At 44.2% G+C, this 15,713-nt stretch overlaps 1 protein-coding gene across 1 annotated transcript in view; it reads left to right on the top strand.

Annotated features, from left to right (window-relative positions):
- The window catches only part of LOC141077905 (uncharacterized), a 110,319-nt gene extending 94,973 nt beyond the window's left edge, over positions 1-15,346 (top strand). Inside the window, exon 8 of the mRNA XM_073564676.1 lies at positions 14,317-15,346. Coding sequence (XP_073420777.1) covers positions 14,317-15,134 — 818 coding nt within the window. The 3' untranslated portion in view covers positions 15,135-15,346. The remainder of the gene's footprint in view (positions 1-14,316) is intronic.
- Positions 15,347-15,713: the final 367 nt, after the last annotated feature.

The following is a 15,713-nucleotide window of genomic DNA, read 5'->3' on the forward strand; positions in this document are numbered from 1 at the left end:
GTAGTCCTCCGGCGGTGACGAGGCGTCTAGATCATCGAAGGAACGCTCCACTGCTACTGCTAGTTGTGTGGTTAGGATCAGGGATCTGCAATCTGCATAGTTACCAACCTTTCTGGTTTTCTGGGACTTAGCTTTTTGTTGTCCTCCTCGGTGACTCATTCATAACAGAATCACCAGCCATACCGCAGATTCTAAGGAACTCAAAAGCAGGAAAAAATTGTTTAAAAAAAAGAAAGAAAAAAAAGTGTCAGAATTTTTTTTATATATATTTTTTCCTTTTTTTTTGGGGCCGTAGGAGGATTTTTTTTTTTTTTCCTAATGGAGATTAAGCAATTGTCTGATCGTGTGGAGCAACTTGCTGCTGAAGTGCAGGGAATTTCCACTTACCTCATTCAGTCACATGCTGCTGAACCTAAGATCCCCACTCCTGATGTGTTTTCTGGGGATCTGTCTAAATTTTTGAATTTTAAGAATAATTGTAAATTATTTCTAGCCTTGAAGCCTAACTCATTGGGGAGCTCTGTGCAGCAGGTTAAAATTGTCATCTCCTTGCTGCGCGGCGATCCCCAGGATTGGGCTTTTTCTCTGAAACCTGAAAATCCTATTTTGACTAATGTGGATGCATTTTTTCAAGCCTTGGGGTTGTTGTATGATGAAGCTAATGCTGTTGATCAAGCTGAGAGAACCCTGTTGGCATTAAACCAGGGTCAGGATTCTGCAGAGTTATACTGTCAAAAATTAAGAAAGTGGGTGGTCCCCACTGCATGGAATGATAGTGCATTGGCAGCTCTATTTCGGAAGGGTTTATCAGAGACCGTAAAAGATGTTATGGTGGGATTTCCTGTTCCCTCTGGTCTGGATAATTCTATGTCATTAGCCATTCAAGTTGATCAGCGTTTACGTGAACGTAAAACTAAACGGGAGGCGCTGCCACCTTTTGAACAAATGTCTGAACCTATGCAATGTGATGGGGTTTTGTCTAGGGCGCAACATCGGGAGTTTAGAAGGCGTACTAAGCTGTGTTTTTTTCTGTGGAGACGCCTCTCATACTATTTCTGTCTGCCCTAAATGAGAGAAACGTTTTGCACACACATTTGATGTGGGTGGTGTACAACCTAAGTTCCTTTTGGCAATTACTCTGATCTGCTCCTTATCCACGTTTTCCACTAAGGCTTTTGTGGATTCTGGAGCAGCGTTGAATCTGATGGATTTGGACTTTGCTAAACATTGTGGTTTGTCCATGACGCCTCTGCGGACGCCTATTCCTTTGAGGGGTATTGATGCTACTCCTTTGGTGGAGAATAAACCTCAGTTTTGGACCCAGGTGATAATGCGGGTCGCCCCAGACCACCAAGAAAATTGTAAATTTCTGGTGCTGCATAATTTGCATGATACTATTGTTCTGGGTTTTCCCTGGTTGCAAACTCATGATCCTGTTTTGGATTGGAAATCTGGGTCTGTGGTAAGTTGGGGCTGTCAATGTGTTCTTAGGGACGCTCCTGTTTTCTCCACCTCTCCTCAGTCTCATGATATTCCTGATTATCTGGCCGATTTTTCTGATGTATTTAGTGAGAGTAAGTCTGCGTCTTTGCCTCCTCATAGGAGTTATGACTGTGCAATTGAGTTGATGCCTGGGTGTAAATTTCCCAAGGGTCGGCTTTTCAACTTATCAGTACCCGAACATGATGCTATGCGATCCTATATTAAGGAGTCGTTGGAGAAGGGTCATATTAGACCATCCTCATCACCTTTAAGTACTGGGTTTTTTTTTGTGGCCAAGAAAGATGGTTCATTAAGACCGTGTATTGATTATCGTTCCCTTAACAAGATGACGGTTAAATATCAGTACCCGTTACCTCTGATGTCTAATTTATTCCCCAGAGTTAAGAGTGCCTGCTGGTTTACTAAGCTTGACCTCAGGGGGGCGTATAATCTTATTCGCATCAAGCACAGGAATGAATGGAAGATGGCGTTTAATACTCCGGAGGGACATTTTGAGTACCTGGTGATGCCTTTTGGGCTCACTAATGCCCCTTCTGTCTTCCAGTCCTTTATGAATGATATTTTCCGAGACCTTGTGGATAAGTTTTTGATCATCTATCTGGATCATATATTGATTTTTTCTAGTGATTGGCATTCTTATGTGGAACATGTCCGGACTGTGTTCCGGATTTTGAGGGAGAATTCCCTGTTTGTTAAGGGATCGAAATGCCTCTTTGGTGTACAGAGGATTTCATTTTTGGGATTTATCTTGTCTCTGTCGACTATTGAAATGGACCCGGCCAAGGTACAGGCCATTTATGATTGGGTTCAGCCTACTTCTTTGAAGGCTCTCCAGAAGTTTTTGGGTTTTGCTAATTTCTATCGTAAATTTATAGGTAATTTTTCTGGTATTGTCAAACCACTGACTGATCTGACCAAGAAGGGCGCTGATGTGCTGAATTGGTCTCCTGAGGCTGTCTCAGCATTTCAGGAGCTTAAGCGGAGATTTACTTCAGCTCCAGTTTTATGGCAACCTCATGTCTCACTTCCATTTCAGGTGGAGGTAGATGCTTCTGAGATTGGTTCAGGAGCTGTGTTGTCCCCAAAAGACCCTGTGACTTCTAAGATGAATCCTTGTGCCTTCTTTTCTCCTAAGTTCTCCCCATCTGAACGCAACTATGACGTGGGGAATCGGGAATTCTTGGCCATGAAGTGGGCATTTGAGGAGTGGAGACATTGGTTGGAGGGAGCTAGACATCAAGTTGTGGTCCTCACCGATCACAAGAATTTGATTTATCTGGAGTCGGCCAAACGCTTGAATCCTAGACAGGCTAGATGGGCCTTGTTTTTCACGCGTTTTAATTTTGTGGTCTCTTTTCTTCCGGGCACTAAGAATGTTAAGGCAGACGCTCTTTCTAGGAGTTTCTTTGCTGATTCTCTTAATGTGACTGAGCCTACTACCATCCTAGGTGAGGGGGTAGTTCTTTCTGCCATTTCGCCCGATTTGAGACACACCCTGGAGGAATTTCAGGAGGATAAACCTGAGCGTTGCCCTATGGGAAAATTGTATGTTCCTGACCAGTGGAGAAAGAGAGTGATGTCTGAAGTTCATTGCTCCGCATTAGCTGGTCATCCAGGTATTTTTGGTACCAGAGATTTGGTGAGTCGGTCTTTTTGGTGGCCCGCCTTATCTCGTGATGTCAGGAATTTTGTGCAGTTCTGTGGGACTTGTTCTCGGTCTAAACCCTGTTCTCGTTCTAGTGGGTTGCTGATGCCCCTGCCATTGCCCAAGAGGCCATGGACCCTTATCTCAATGGATTTTATTTCTGATCTTCCTGTTTCTCAGAGAATGACTGTTATCTGGGTGATTTGTGATAGATTTTCGAAGATAGTCCATCTTGTACCATTCCCAAAGTTGCCATCTTCTGCTGAGTTGGTGCCCTTGTTTTTACAACAGGTGGTTCGGTTACATGGGATTCCTGAGAACATTGTGTCGGACAGAGGAGCCCAGTTTGTTTCCAGATTCTGGAAAGCCTTTTGTTCCAATCTGGGAATTCAGTTATCCTTCTCCTCAGCGTTTCATCCCCAGACTAATGGGCAGACTGAGAGAATAAACCAGACCTTGGAGTCTTATTTAAGATGTTTTATATCTGCTGATCAGGATGATTGGGTTTCATTTTTGCCCTTGGCCGAATTCGCGCTGAACAATAGAGCTAGTTCTGCCACTTTTATGTCACCCTTTTTCTGTAGTTTTGGGTTTCATCCTCGATTCTCTTCAGGGCAAGTGGACGCTTCGTCCTGCCCAGGTGTGGACACTGTGGTTGAGAGAATGCAGCAGATATGGGACCAAGTAGTGGATAAGTTGTCACTCTCTCAGGAAAAGGCCCAGCGATTTTCCAACCGACGTAGGACCATTGGTCCCCGGTTTAAAGTGGGTGATATGGTTTGGTTGTCATCTAAGAATATTCCTATGAAGGTTGCATCTCCAAAATTTAAGCCAAGATTTATTGGACCTTATAAAATTTTGGAGATTCTTAATCCTGTTTCTTTTCGATTGGCTCTTCCAGTTACGTTCAAGATCCATAACGTATTTCATAAATCACTGTTGAAGAGGTTTGTTGAGCCTGTGGTTCCTATGGCAGCACCTCCTGACCCTGTATTGGTTAAAGGCAATATGGAATATGAGGTAGAGAAAATATTGGATTCTCGTTTGGTTAGATGGAGACTCCAGTATTTGGTCAAATGGAAGGGTTATGGCCAGGAGGATAATTCTTGGGTCTCTGCCTCTGATATTCATGCCAATAGATTGGTTCGTGCTTTTCACCGGGCCCATCCTGATCGGCCTGGTGGCATGGATGAGGGTTCGGTGACCCCTCCTCAAGGGGGGTACTGTTGTGAGTTCATTCTCTGGTCCACCAGCAGTGAGTTCTCCTTCCAGACTCCCTCTGGTGGTAACAGGAGGTAGTGAGGCTGATTTTATCAGTAGAGATCTGCCACCTGATAATGAGGATGACAATTGGAGCTAAGGAATCAGACTGGATTTAAGACAGCCGACGCCCTAGTCTGTGCTGGTGATGGCTTCTGCTTTCCAGGTTTTGGTTTTCAGCTCTGTTCCAGCCTTTTCAAGCTAAGTGTTTTTGCTAATGTTCACACTTGATTTTGTTGGTCTATTCAGTTTTTTGTGTGTTCAGCCAGCCCCGGCTGGGGCTGTGCTGAATTTCTACTCCTATTTATCTGTATTTGCCAACTTGCTTTTTAGTCCCTTATTAGATTGGCATCTTTTTGCTCTGTCTCAGAATATTTCAGAGTGCTGATATAGTGGGAGAAGTCTAGTGACTTCTGGGTTAATTTTGTTATTAGAAGTGTTGGACATTATTTTTGTAGGGTTTTTGGCAGATTGCAGACAGTGTCTTTCCTTTCATATCCTTTATAGTTAGTTTGGGCCCCATCGTTTGCTCAGCCTATTTTCCTGCCTGTGTTTGTGTTTTCATCTTGTTTCACCGTCAATACATGTGTGGGGGCTGTCTATTCCTTTGGTGTCTGCTCTGGGGCAGTTATTTTTTCCCTTTTCTTGCTTTAGGCTTATGTAGTCCTCCGGCGGTGACGAGGCATCTAGATCATCGTAGGAACGCTCCACTGCTACTGCTAGTTGTGTGGTTAGGAGCAGGGATCTGCAATCTGCATAGTTACCAACCTCTCTGGTTTTCTGGGACTTAGCTTTTTGTTGTCCTCCTCGGTCACGCATTCATAACAGCCTATAATACTATGGCTATTGTGAATCTTAGAAAAAATTTGCATATGACACTGGCGGTGCCTGTCCAGTAACATCTATCTCTTACTTATAGATGCTACTGTGCAGGTGCCGCCATCGCCAGTGACATTTTTCTGGATGTAATTTTTTATGTAAAATAGGGGGCAGGTCACTGAAGGATCAGTGTCATGAGCCAATACAGATGATTATTTACACAGAGCAACACACAAGGCCCCGCCCACAGCCACTCCCACACCCCACCCCGAAGCACGAGAATCTCATTAACTGAAAACTACAAATACAGATTAAACAACCAGCCCTCACCTGCCCAGAAAAGGCACATCTATTAGATGCGCCAATTCCAATGGTTTTCCCAGGTCTTCCCACTTGCCCTGTAGCAGTGGCAAGTGGGGCTCATATTTGAGGGGTTGATGTCACATTTGTATTGTCAGGTGACATCAAGCCCACAGCTTAGTAATGGAGAGGTGTCTATCCATTACTAACCTCATAGTTACATGGTAAATAAAGACACAGCCAGAATAATGTCTTTTATTAGAAATAAAACGTTTTTTCTTTTTTAATTAAAAATAACAAACACAGTTATACTCACCTAATGCCTACTTCCACCGAAGACCTCGTTCTCCTGTATTAAAAATAAAAAAAAAAACAATATACCATTCCTGTCTGTCGTTCTGTCCCACGCCGTAATCTATGTCTGGGGGATAATTAGTTTCCAACCTGGACGGTGCCAAGATGCAACTGTCCAGGCTGAGAGCCACTGGTGAATGAGCAAGCGCAGCATCATTGACCAGCAGTGACATCATCGAGGTTTCCAGCCAGGCTGAACCGCATTGACCTCAGGACCGTGGTAAAAAGTCAGTGATGAGGTCACCACAGTTCAAGCTAAGTGACTTCACAGCAGATCACTGTGAGAATTCTCTGTTATCTTTAAATAAAAAACGAAAACTGTGTTTTGTTTTATTTCTAATAAAAGACTTTATTCTGGCTGTGTCTTTATTTACCATATAACTATAATATTAGTAATGGATAGGTGTCTTATAGACACCTCTCCATTACTAAGCCGTGGGCTTGATGTCACCTGATAATACAAGGGTGACATCAACCCCACAAATATGAACCCCACTTGCCACCACTACAGGGCAAGTGGGAAGAGCTGGGAAAAGGGCAAGAATTGGCGCATCTAATAGATGTGCCTTTTCTGGGCAGCTGCAGGCTGCTTTTTTTAGACTGGGGGGTCAATATCCATGGCCCCTTACAAGTCTGAGAATACAAGCCCCCAGTTTTCAGCTTTAGCAAGGCTGGTTCTCAAAAATGGGGGGCACACACTCCGTTGTTTTAAATTATTTATTTAAATAATTAAAAAAACAGTGTGGGGACCCCTCTATTCTTGATAACCAGTCTTGCTGAAGCTGACAGCTGAGGGTTGCAGCCCCCAGTTGTGAGTTTTGTCAGACTGGTTATTGAAAATACAGCAGGACCCACGCCGTTTTTTCATTTATTTTTTTAGTTATAGCACAAGTTGCGGGTGAGGAATACTCCCATCATCCGCTCCTGCTGTCACTGTTCTTAGCAGCAGGTGTAGGATGATGAGAGTAATACTCCCAAAAGCCTCCACCTGCGGTCATCATTCTGACCTTAATATAACTCTCATCATTCCCCCCGCCGGCAGAGCAGGGGAGAATGATGAGAGCGTCTTCAGCACCTGCCACCGGGGAACAGCACTTACTGTAGTGCTTATTCCTTGCCGGCTGTACATGTGGTACTGATGCTGCACACTGTTGTCAGACATGTGCCCAAGTATTATGCACATGGACCAGAAAAATCGGTACTGGAAGTATCAGGACGTGTGACCCGGCCTTATAAACAGTTCTCTTTAAATTCCTAATATTTCTTCTTGAAACTCATCTGACAGAAAATATTGGAGCTTAGGATAGTATAGATTGTGAAGTCTCCGAGCCCCATACTCTAATTACACCAGAGAGGTTTCACCACTAGTTACTCATTTATTACTGATGGAGACTGTTGAGGTTGATCATTTCAGTAGTTCCTAATCAGGCCCCATTTTTAATATCTGACGTGTGTCACTTTATGTGGTGGTAACTTTGGAATTCTTCACAAAGGATAATAGAAAACAAATGGATGTTACAAATTATTTTCCAGCTTCGCACTGTACCCTATATATGGTTGTACACTACTGTCTGGGCACATGGCAGTGTTCAGAAGGGAAGGAGCGCCATTTAGCTATTTGAATGCAGATCTAGCTGGAATAATTTGCAGACACAATATATTGGGAGCACTGTTCATGGCCACCTGGCAGCTCAAAAGATGTCCTCCATGAACATGCTTGGCACTATCTTCTCTGCTTTCCATATCCCAAGGATTGCCTTGCTCATCGCCCTTTAACGCCATTACATGAATCTGGACTTACACAGGGACCCCTAGGCTTGGACCATGGTGTTACCTGCTATTCTGTGGTGTTAGATGGCAAGAAGAATAGTCACGTAGCTGGGTCAGAACCAGAAGGACAGAATACAGAATCAGAAGACGCAAGAGTAGTCAGTAAACGGGCCACGGTCACAACAGGAAACAAATACACAAGCCACAAGCTGAGCACAGAGGACTGAACCTGAGGAGAACAGCGCTGTATTTGGCAGATTCTGGCCATGTGCTTTGAGCTTTAGTAGAGTGTGGTACTTTCCAATTGGCTGAAGTAGGGAGCAGATTACTCCAGCTGGACAGCAGGAACAGATCCCAGATGAGATTGGACACATCATATGCAGAAGCTCTAATATAACTAAATGACCAAAAACCAGAATAGTAGAAATCCCCATAAAGTGATTCCATTTTATAAATTAATTTACTGAGGGTTATTGTCATGATCCAGGACACGATTTCGCTTTGGCCCGTCCTGGTCAGACAGGGTTAATTGTTTCTGCCTCTCTCTGGCAGAGGGCGGCTATTTAATGCTCACTTGACCTAGGTCCGGTGTCAGTTATACTCCTGCCCTCGGCTGAGTTAGTTGACCCCTTGTGTACGTGTGCCTTGTGCCTGATAACTTGTTGCTTGTTTGGTTTTGATCCAGTTCTGTCCCTTTTGTACCGCACCTCTCTCTCATGTGTGACTCTCGGCTTGTGACTTGACTATTCTCTGCTCGTCCCTTTGGTACCGCACCACCCTCTCGTGTAAGACTTCTGCTTATCTGACCTGCATTTTTCTTTCCTCTTCTAAAGTATTCCTGCAGTAGGTACAGCACATCATCTGCAGTATTAGGACGCTAAGCCCCGACCCTACCGTCACATGATCGTAGGTCCTGGTACTCCTTACTATTTTCCGTGCCTCAGGTCCTGTCTGTTTAAACCTTCATTCCCGTGTTGGTCCCCGTGCTCTCCCACAGTGTGGGTAAGTCAGCCTGCTCAGCCGTGGCAGTTGCCGACGCTGACAGGATCCTGACATTATAACTGACCGTTACCATTTTTGTTCTCTGCTCCCTTTCTCCTATGTGTGTGATGGATCCTATGCATGCTCTTTTTGAGCAGTTAAAGCACCTGACTCAGATGTCTCAGAGACTCCTGGGGTAACAACTAGCCCTGGCTCAGTCTCAGCAGCTGATCGCTGACACTGTGCAGGGGGTTTTGTCATCAGGGGCTCGGGAGGTTACAGTAATTTCCCCTGAATCTCCGATTAAGTTACCGGATTCTTTTTCTGGAGATAAAAGGGAATTCAAAGTGTTCAAGGAGGGCTGTAAGTTTTTTTTTCATTGAGACCATACTCTTCTGGGGATGAAAGTCAGAGAGTGGGGGTCATTATGTCTCTGTTAAGGGGAGCTCCCCAGGTTTGGGCTTTCTCCCTTCCTACCACTGCCCCTGAGTGTATGACTGTGGATGAATTTTTTGAGGCCTTGGGGCATATTTATGATGAGCCTGATCGGATGCGTATGGCTGAGGACAGGGTGATGAGCGTGTGTCAGGGGAAGCACTCAGCCGAGTGGTTCTGCTCAGAGTTCAGACGCTGGGCTGCTGAGGTCTGCTGGAATGATGCCGCCCTCCAGGGTTTGTTCCATAGAGGCCTGTCTGAACATCTGAAAGATGCCTTGGCTCTCCACCCTCCGCCTGATTCCCTGGAGGAGGCTATGACACAAGCCGCCTGAATGGATCGCAGGCTACGGGCCAGGGGAATGATGCAGGTTCAAACCCCATTATTTTCTCAAGGAAGGGGAGCCAGTCTTACATTGGAAACCATGGAGATGGGAACCATCGACTTCAAGGAGAAAGGAAAGAGACAACGGCACTTGGGAAAGTGCTTTTTTTTCTGTGGGATTCCGGACATTGGAAAAAGGATTGCCCTTCTTGTCCACCAACCTGAGCCCGGGTGATTGTCGTGGAGGTCACTCAGGCTCTCAGGTATCTTTTTCTCCATTTTCAAAAATGTTATTGCAAGTGGAACTTTGTTGTGGGAGTGTCTCCACACCCACTTCTGCTTTCGTGGATTGCGGATCGTCGTCGAACTTTATTGACTCTGACTTGATGTCCAGGTGTAAGTTAGGGACAGTTAGGCTGGAGACTCCTATCCACGTTGTTGCCATTAACAAAACACCACTGGCTAAAAATGATGTCATATTTCGTACAGAAGAGTTTCTCCTTAAAGTGAGTTCCTTACACCAGGAACATATTTCATGTTTTGTTATGGACAACCTGCCTGCTGGACTGGTGTTGGGGTTCCCCTGGTTACAATTACATAATCCTGTGATTAATTGGGAATCTCGGGACATTGTTAAATGGGGTCCCTATTGTTCTGAAAAATGTCTGGTTACTGTGTCTTGTGTCGTCCGTGGGTCTGGAAGGTATTCCGGAGTGCCTAAAAGACTATACGGATGTTTTCTCCGAAAAAGAGGCTGAGGTTTTACGACCACACCGCCCTTTTGATTGTGCCATTGACCTGGTTCCAGGTGCTAAATTGCCCAAGGCCCGCTTGTATAACCTTTCGGGTCCAGAATGGGCTGCGATGAAGGAATACATTTCCGAGAGTCTCCGTAAGGGACACATTCGTCTTTCTGTTTCTCCCATGGCAGCGGGGTTCTTTTTTGTAAAGAAAAAAGACGGTGGTTTACGCCCATGCCTCGATTTCTGTGAGTTAAATAAGATAAATGTGAGAAATACGTATACCTCCCACTTATTCCTAATTTATGCAACCAGTTGTCCGGAGCTAAGTGGTTTTCGAAATTAGATCTGCGGGGAGTGTATAACCTTATCCGAGTCCGAGATGGAGATGAGTGTAAAACTGCTTTTCTCACTACTGAAGTGTTGTTTGAAAATTTGGTCATGCCTTTCGGTCTGACCAATGCTCCAGCGGTCTTCCAAAATTTCATAAATCATGTGTTCTCTGATTTTATTGGATGGTTTATGGTGGTGTATTTGGATGACATATTGATCTACTCTCCTGATAAACAGGTTCACATTGGTCATGTTCAGGCAGTTCTCCAAAGACTTCAGGAGAACTGTCTCTTTGCTAAACTGGAGAAATGTTTATTGTTTGTTCAGGAGCTGTCTTTTCTGGGGTTCATTGTGTCTGCTGAAGGGTTTCGCATGGATCCTAATAAGGTGCAGGCCATTGTCGAGTGGGTTCAACCTTGTGATTTGAAGGCTCTGCAGCATTTCCTAGGATTCGCCAATTATTATCACAAGTTTATAAGGGGGTTCTCACAGGTGGTTAAACCCCTCACAGACATGACTCAAAAGGGGGCCGATATCAAGAATTGGTCAGCCGCAGTTTTTGAAAAAATGTTTCATGTCTGCTCCGGTTCTTATTCAACCGGACCCATCTGAACCATTTATTGTTGAGGTAGATGCCTCAGAGGTGGGGGTGGGGGCGGTATTGTCCCAGGGACCCGCCACTTTGACCAATTTGAGAACTTGCGCCTTTTTCTTGAAGAAATTCTCCCCCGCGGAGAGGAACTATGATGTTGGGAATCGAGAACTTCTGGTCGTAAAGTTGACCTTTTGAAGAATAGAGGCATTTTTTGGAGGGGGCTGTCCATCCTATAACTGTAATTACAGATCACAAAATCCTAGCTTACATTGAGTCAGCTAAAAGGTTGACTCCCAGACAGGCTAGATGGTCACTTTTTTTTCCCGATTCAACTTCTCGATCACTTTTCAGCCAGGATCCAAAAATGTCAGAGCTGATGCCTTGTCACGCAGTCTAGATCCGGTGTCCCCCCCGAACCCCCATCCTCCATTCTTCAGCCTGGGGTGGTGGTGGCAGGTGTCTCTAATATGTTGGAACAGGAGATTTGGGAAGTCCAGTCTCTTGCACCTCCGGCTAAGCCGGTGGATAAACTTTTTGTGCCAGCTCGGTTTTGTCTCAAGGTCCTCCGGGAGTTCCATGACTCAGTTCTGGGTGGACATCCAGGGATCTTGGCTACCCAGAAGGCCATTGCTAGAGTATTTTGGTGGTCTTCTTTAGCCTCTGATGCTGGGGAATATGTGTCTGCATGTGATGTTTGTGCCCGTGCAAAAACCACCCATAACCGGCCGGCCGGGGAATTGGTACCACTGCCAATTCCTGAGAGACCATGGACGCATTTGTCCATGGATTTCATCACCAACCTTCCCCCCTCCAAGGGTAATGCCGTCGCTTGGGTTGTGGTGGACAGGTTTAGTAAACAGGCACATTTTGTACCTTTGGCAGCTCTACCTAATGCGGAAACATTGTCCAGATTGTTTGTTGAGCATGTGGTGCGGTTGCATGGTGTACCCTTGAATGTGGTGTCTGATAGAGGAGTGCAATTTGTTTCCTGATTTTGGAGGGCTTTTTGTAAGAGGTTGGGTATTAGTCTGTCCTTTTCATCCGCTTATCATCCAGAGACTAATGGGCAGACCGAGAGGACCAATCAGTCTCTGGAGCAAATTCTGCGTTGCTTGACCTCAGCCTGACAGAATGATTGGTGTTCTGTGTTACCGTTGGCCGAGTTTGCGTTTAACAACCGCATTAACCAGTCTACGGGTACATCTCCCTTTTTCTGCAATTATGGGTTTCATCCACATTTTGGAGAATTTTCCCGTTTGAACGCTGGGTGTCCTGGGGCGGATGAGACTATCCAGCGGTTGGGGGAGGTATGGCGGGAGGTCCAGAGTAACATTGCGAAGGCCCAGGATAAATTTAAATTTTTTGCAGACAAAAAATGATCCGTGGGACCGGTGTTTCAGATTGGGATAAGGTATGGTTATCTACCAATAATATAAGGCTCAAGGTCCCCTCTGTGAAGCTTGGACCTAAATTTATTGGTCCCTATGAAATTATAGAAGCGGTTAACCCGGTGGCTTTTCGGTTGCGTCTCCCGCCATCTCTACGGATCCCCAATGTTTTCCATAGGGCCCTTTTGAAACCTGTGAGGTCCGGTGGGGAGGGATCATCAGCTTCCCCGCCACCGGTTTTGGTAGACGGGCAGTCTGAGTGCGAGGTGGAATGAATTGTCGACTCTAGGTTGGTCCGTCATGCCCTTCAGTATCTGGTACATTGGAAAGGCTATGGTCCTGAAGAACGGTCGTGGGTTCCTGCTCAATCGGTTCATGCGGATCGGTTGGTCCAGGCCTTTCACGCCAAGTATCCTAAGAGACCTGGGGGTCCAGTGGCCCCCCATTGAGAGGAGGGTACTGTCATGATCCATGACGGGGTTTCGCTTTGGCCCGTCCTGGTCAGACAGGGGGTTAATTGTTTCTGCCTATCTGGCAGAGGGCGGTTATTTAATGCTCACTTGACCTAGGTCCGTTGTCAGTTATACTCCTGCCCTCTGCTGAGTTAGTTGACCCCTTGTGTACGTATGCCTTTTGCCTGATAACTTGTTGCTTGTTTGGTTTTGATCCGGTTCTGTCCCTGTTACGAGTTCTGCCTGTCCCTTTTGTACCGCACCTCTCTCTCGTGTATGACTCTCGGCTTGTGACTTGACTATTCTCTGCTCGTCCCTTTGGTACCGCACCGCCCTCTCGTGTATGACATCTGCTTGTCTGACCTGCGTTTTCCTTTCCTCTACTAAAGTATTCCTGCAGTAGGTACATCACATCATCTGCAGTTGTAGGACGCTGACAGGATCCTGACAGTTATAATCCAAAGCCACTTTCTGGAAATTAACACAGTGGATCTTGGAGAGTGAAAAATTACACATTTGCCATTTTATTACCCAGCACATAGTGCCCAGATTGTGCGCCAGGAGACACACACCAAATATTAAGTGGATTCTTCTCACTATAGTACTTTCCAATTGGCTGGAGTAGGGAGCAGATTACTCCAACTGGACAGCAGGAACAGATCCCAGATGAGATTGGACACACCATATGCAGAAGCCCTAATGTAACTAAATGACAGAAAACCAGAATAGTAGAAATCCCCATAAAGTGATTCCATTTTATAAATTAATTCACTGAGGGTTATAATCCTTAAGAGCAGTGAATATTTTGACTCCACAGCCACTTTATGGAAATTAACATGCAGTGGATGTTGGAGAGTGAAAATTACACATTTGCCATTTTATTACCCAGCACATAGTGCCCAGATTGTGTTCCAGGAGACACACACCAAATATTAAGTGGATTCTTCTCACTATAATATTGCTAAATACAGGGATCCTAAATGTTGTTTGCGCACACTGCAAGACTCCGAAGTGAGAGCGGATTTTGCTGGATTGCTTTATAGAAACCTTGTTGCTTTTCAACAGCCTTTGAGCCACTAATAGTGCGGGAACCTCTTTTTCCATTGACAGATGATGGACCTGAGTGGGGACTTGTTTTTTGTGAGATGAGAATTGGTATTATTTTCGCCTACATAACATTGATTGGTTTCTTTTTATTCGATATTTGGGAGGCAGAATGAACAAACAGTTGAACACCGCACACTACTGGCTCATCCAACAAGGTTTTCTATTAGACTGTGAACTGTCATTGTCTTGGTAAATAATTAAAGTTTTTTACATAGCTTGACATTTTTATGGACAGTTTAAGTAGAAATGTTCAAAAATATAAAACTCAAGGAGATTTTATTAAAAAATAATTGTTTTTTTATCTTATCAGATAACTGTACCAAGAGATCAGAGGGACAGCTGACATTTTCAATTTTTAAATCTGATGATCTTGAGATCCTACAAGATACAACTGAAGTGAATGCCATTACTCCAGATATATCATCATCCATTTACAGCAAAGATCCGACTACTAAGGAAAATCAAATTCGCCAAAGAGGCAATAAAAAACAAACTGCTCCTAAAGCAAAGAAGCCATTTTCATGTTCAGAATGTGGGAAATATTTTGCACAGAAATCAATTTTTGTTATCCACCAAAGAACTCACACAGGGGAGAAGCCTTTTTCCTGTTCAGAATGTGGGAAATGTTTTAACAATAAATCAGATTGTGTTAAGCACCAGAGAATCCACACAGGGGAGAAGCCTTTTTCATGTTCAGAATGTGGGAAATGTTTTAGCAATAAATCAGATTGTGTTAAGCACCAGAGAATTCACACAGGGGAGAAGCCTTTTTCATGTTCAGAATGTGGGAAATGTTTTAACAATAAATCAGATTGTGTTAAGCACCAGAGAATCTACACAGGGGAAAAGCCTTTTTCATGTTTAGAATGTGGGAAATGTTTTGCACAGAAATCAAATTTTGTTACCCACCAGAGAACTCACACAGGGGAGAAGCCTTTTTCATGTTCAGAATGTGGGAAATGTTTTAGCAATAAATCAGATTGTGTTAAGCACCAGAGAACTCACATGGGGGAGAAGCCTTTTTCTTGTTCAGAATGTGGGAAATGTTTTGCAGATGAATCAAATTTTGTTACCCACAAGAGAACTCACACAAGGGAGAAGCCTTTTTCTTGTTCAGAATTTTGGTAATGTTTTAGCAATAAATAAAATTGTGTTAAGCACCAGAGAACTCACACAGGGGAGAAGCCTATTTCCTGTTCAGAATGTGGGAAATGTTTTAACCAGAAAGTGCTTCTTGTTAGACATCAGAGCAGTCACACAGAGGAGAAGCCATTTTCATTTTCTTAATGTGGGAAATATTTTACTTGGAAATCAACTGTTAATAAACATCAGAGACGTCACATAGGGGAGAAGACTTTTTTATGTTCATGTTTGAATAATTTTAACCAAAATTGAATCTTCTTAAATGGGTTGCCTCTTGTCATTCCTCATGTTTGCTGACAAAAGGATAAAACTAAACCTTATTAATTCCAAATATAAAACTGTACCCATAATTCACCCCCTGAAGGTTAGTCAGAAGGTGACTAATAGAAAAAACATGTACCCCACAGTTCAGTATATAGGGTGAGGTGACGTGTACACACTCACTCTCCAAGCCTCTCATCTCTACGGGTTTAATCATCCACACCAAAGACGACTCATCAAGAGACTATTTAATATTGACCTATATTCAAACGAGACTAAATTAAAAAGAAAACTAAAATCATG

Source organism: Dendrobates tinctorius, unplaced genomic scaffold (assembly GCF_039654945.1).
Source record: "Dendrobates tinctorius isolate UK_male_01 unplaced genomic scaffold, ASM3965494v1 ptg000470l, whole genome shotgun sequence".
In the NCBI taxonomy this organism is placed as follows: domain Eukaryota; kingdom Metazoa; phylum Chordata; class Amphibia; order Anura; family Dendrobatidae; genus Dendrobates; species Dendrobates tinctorius.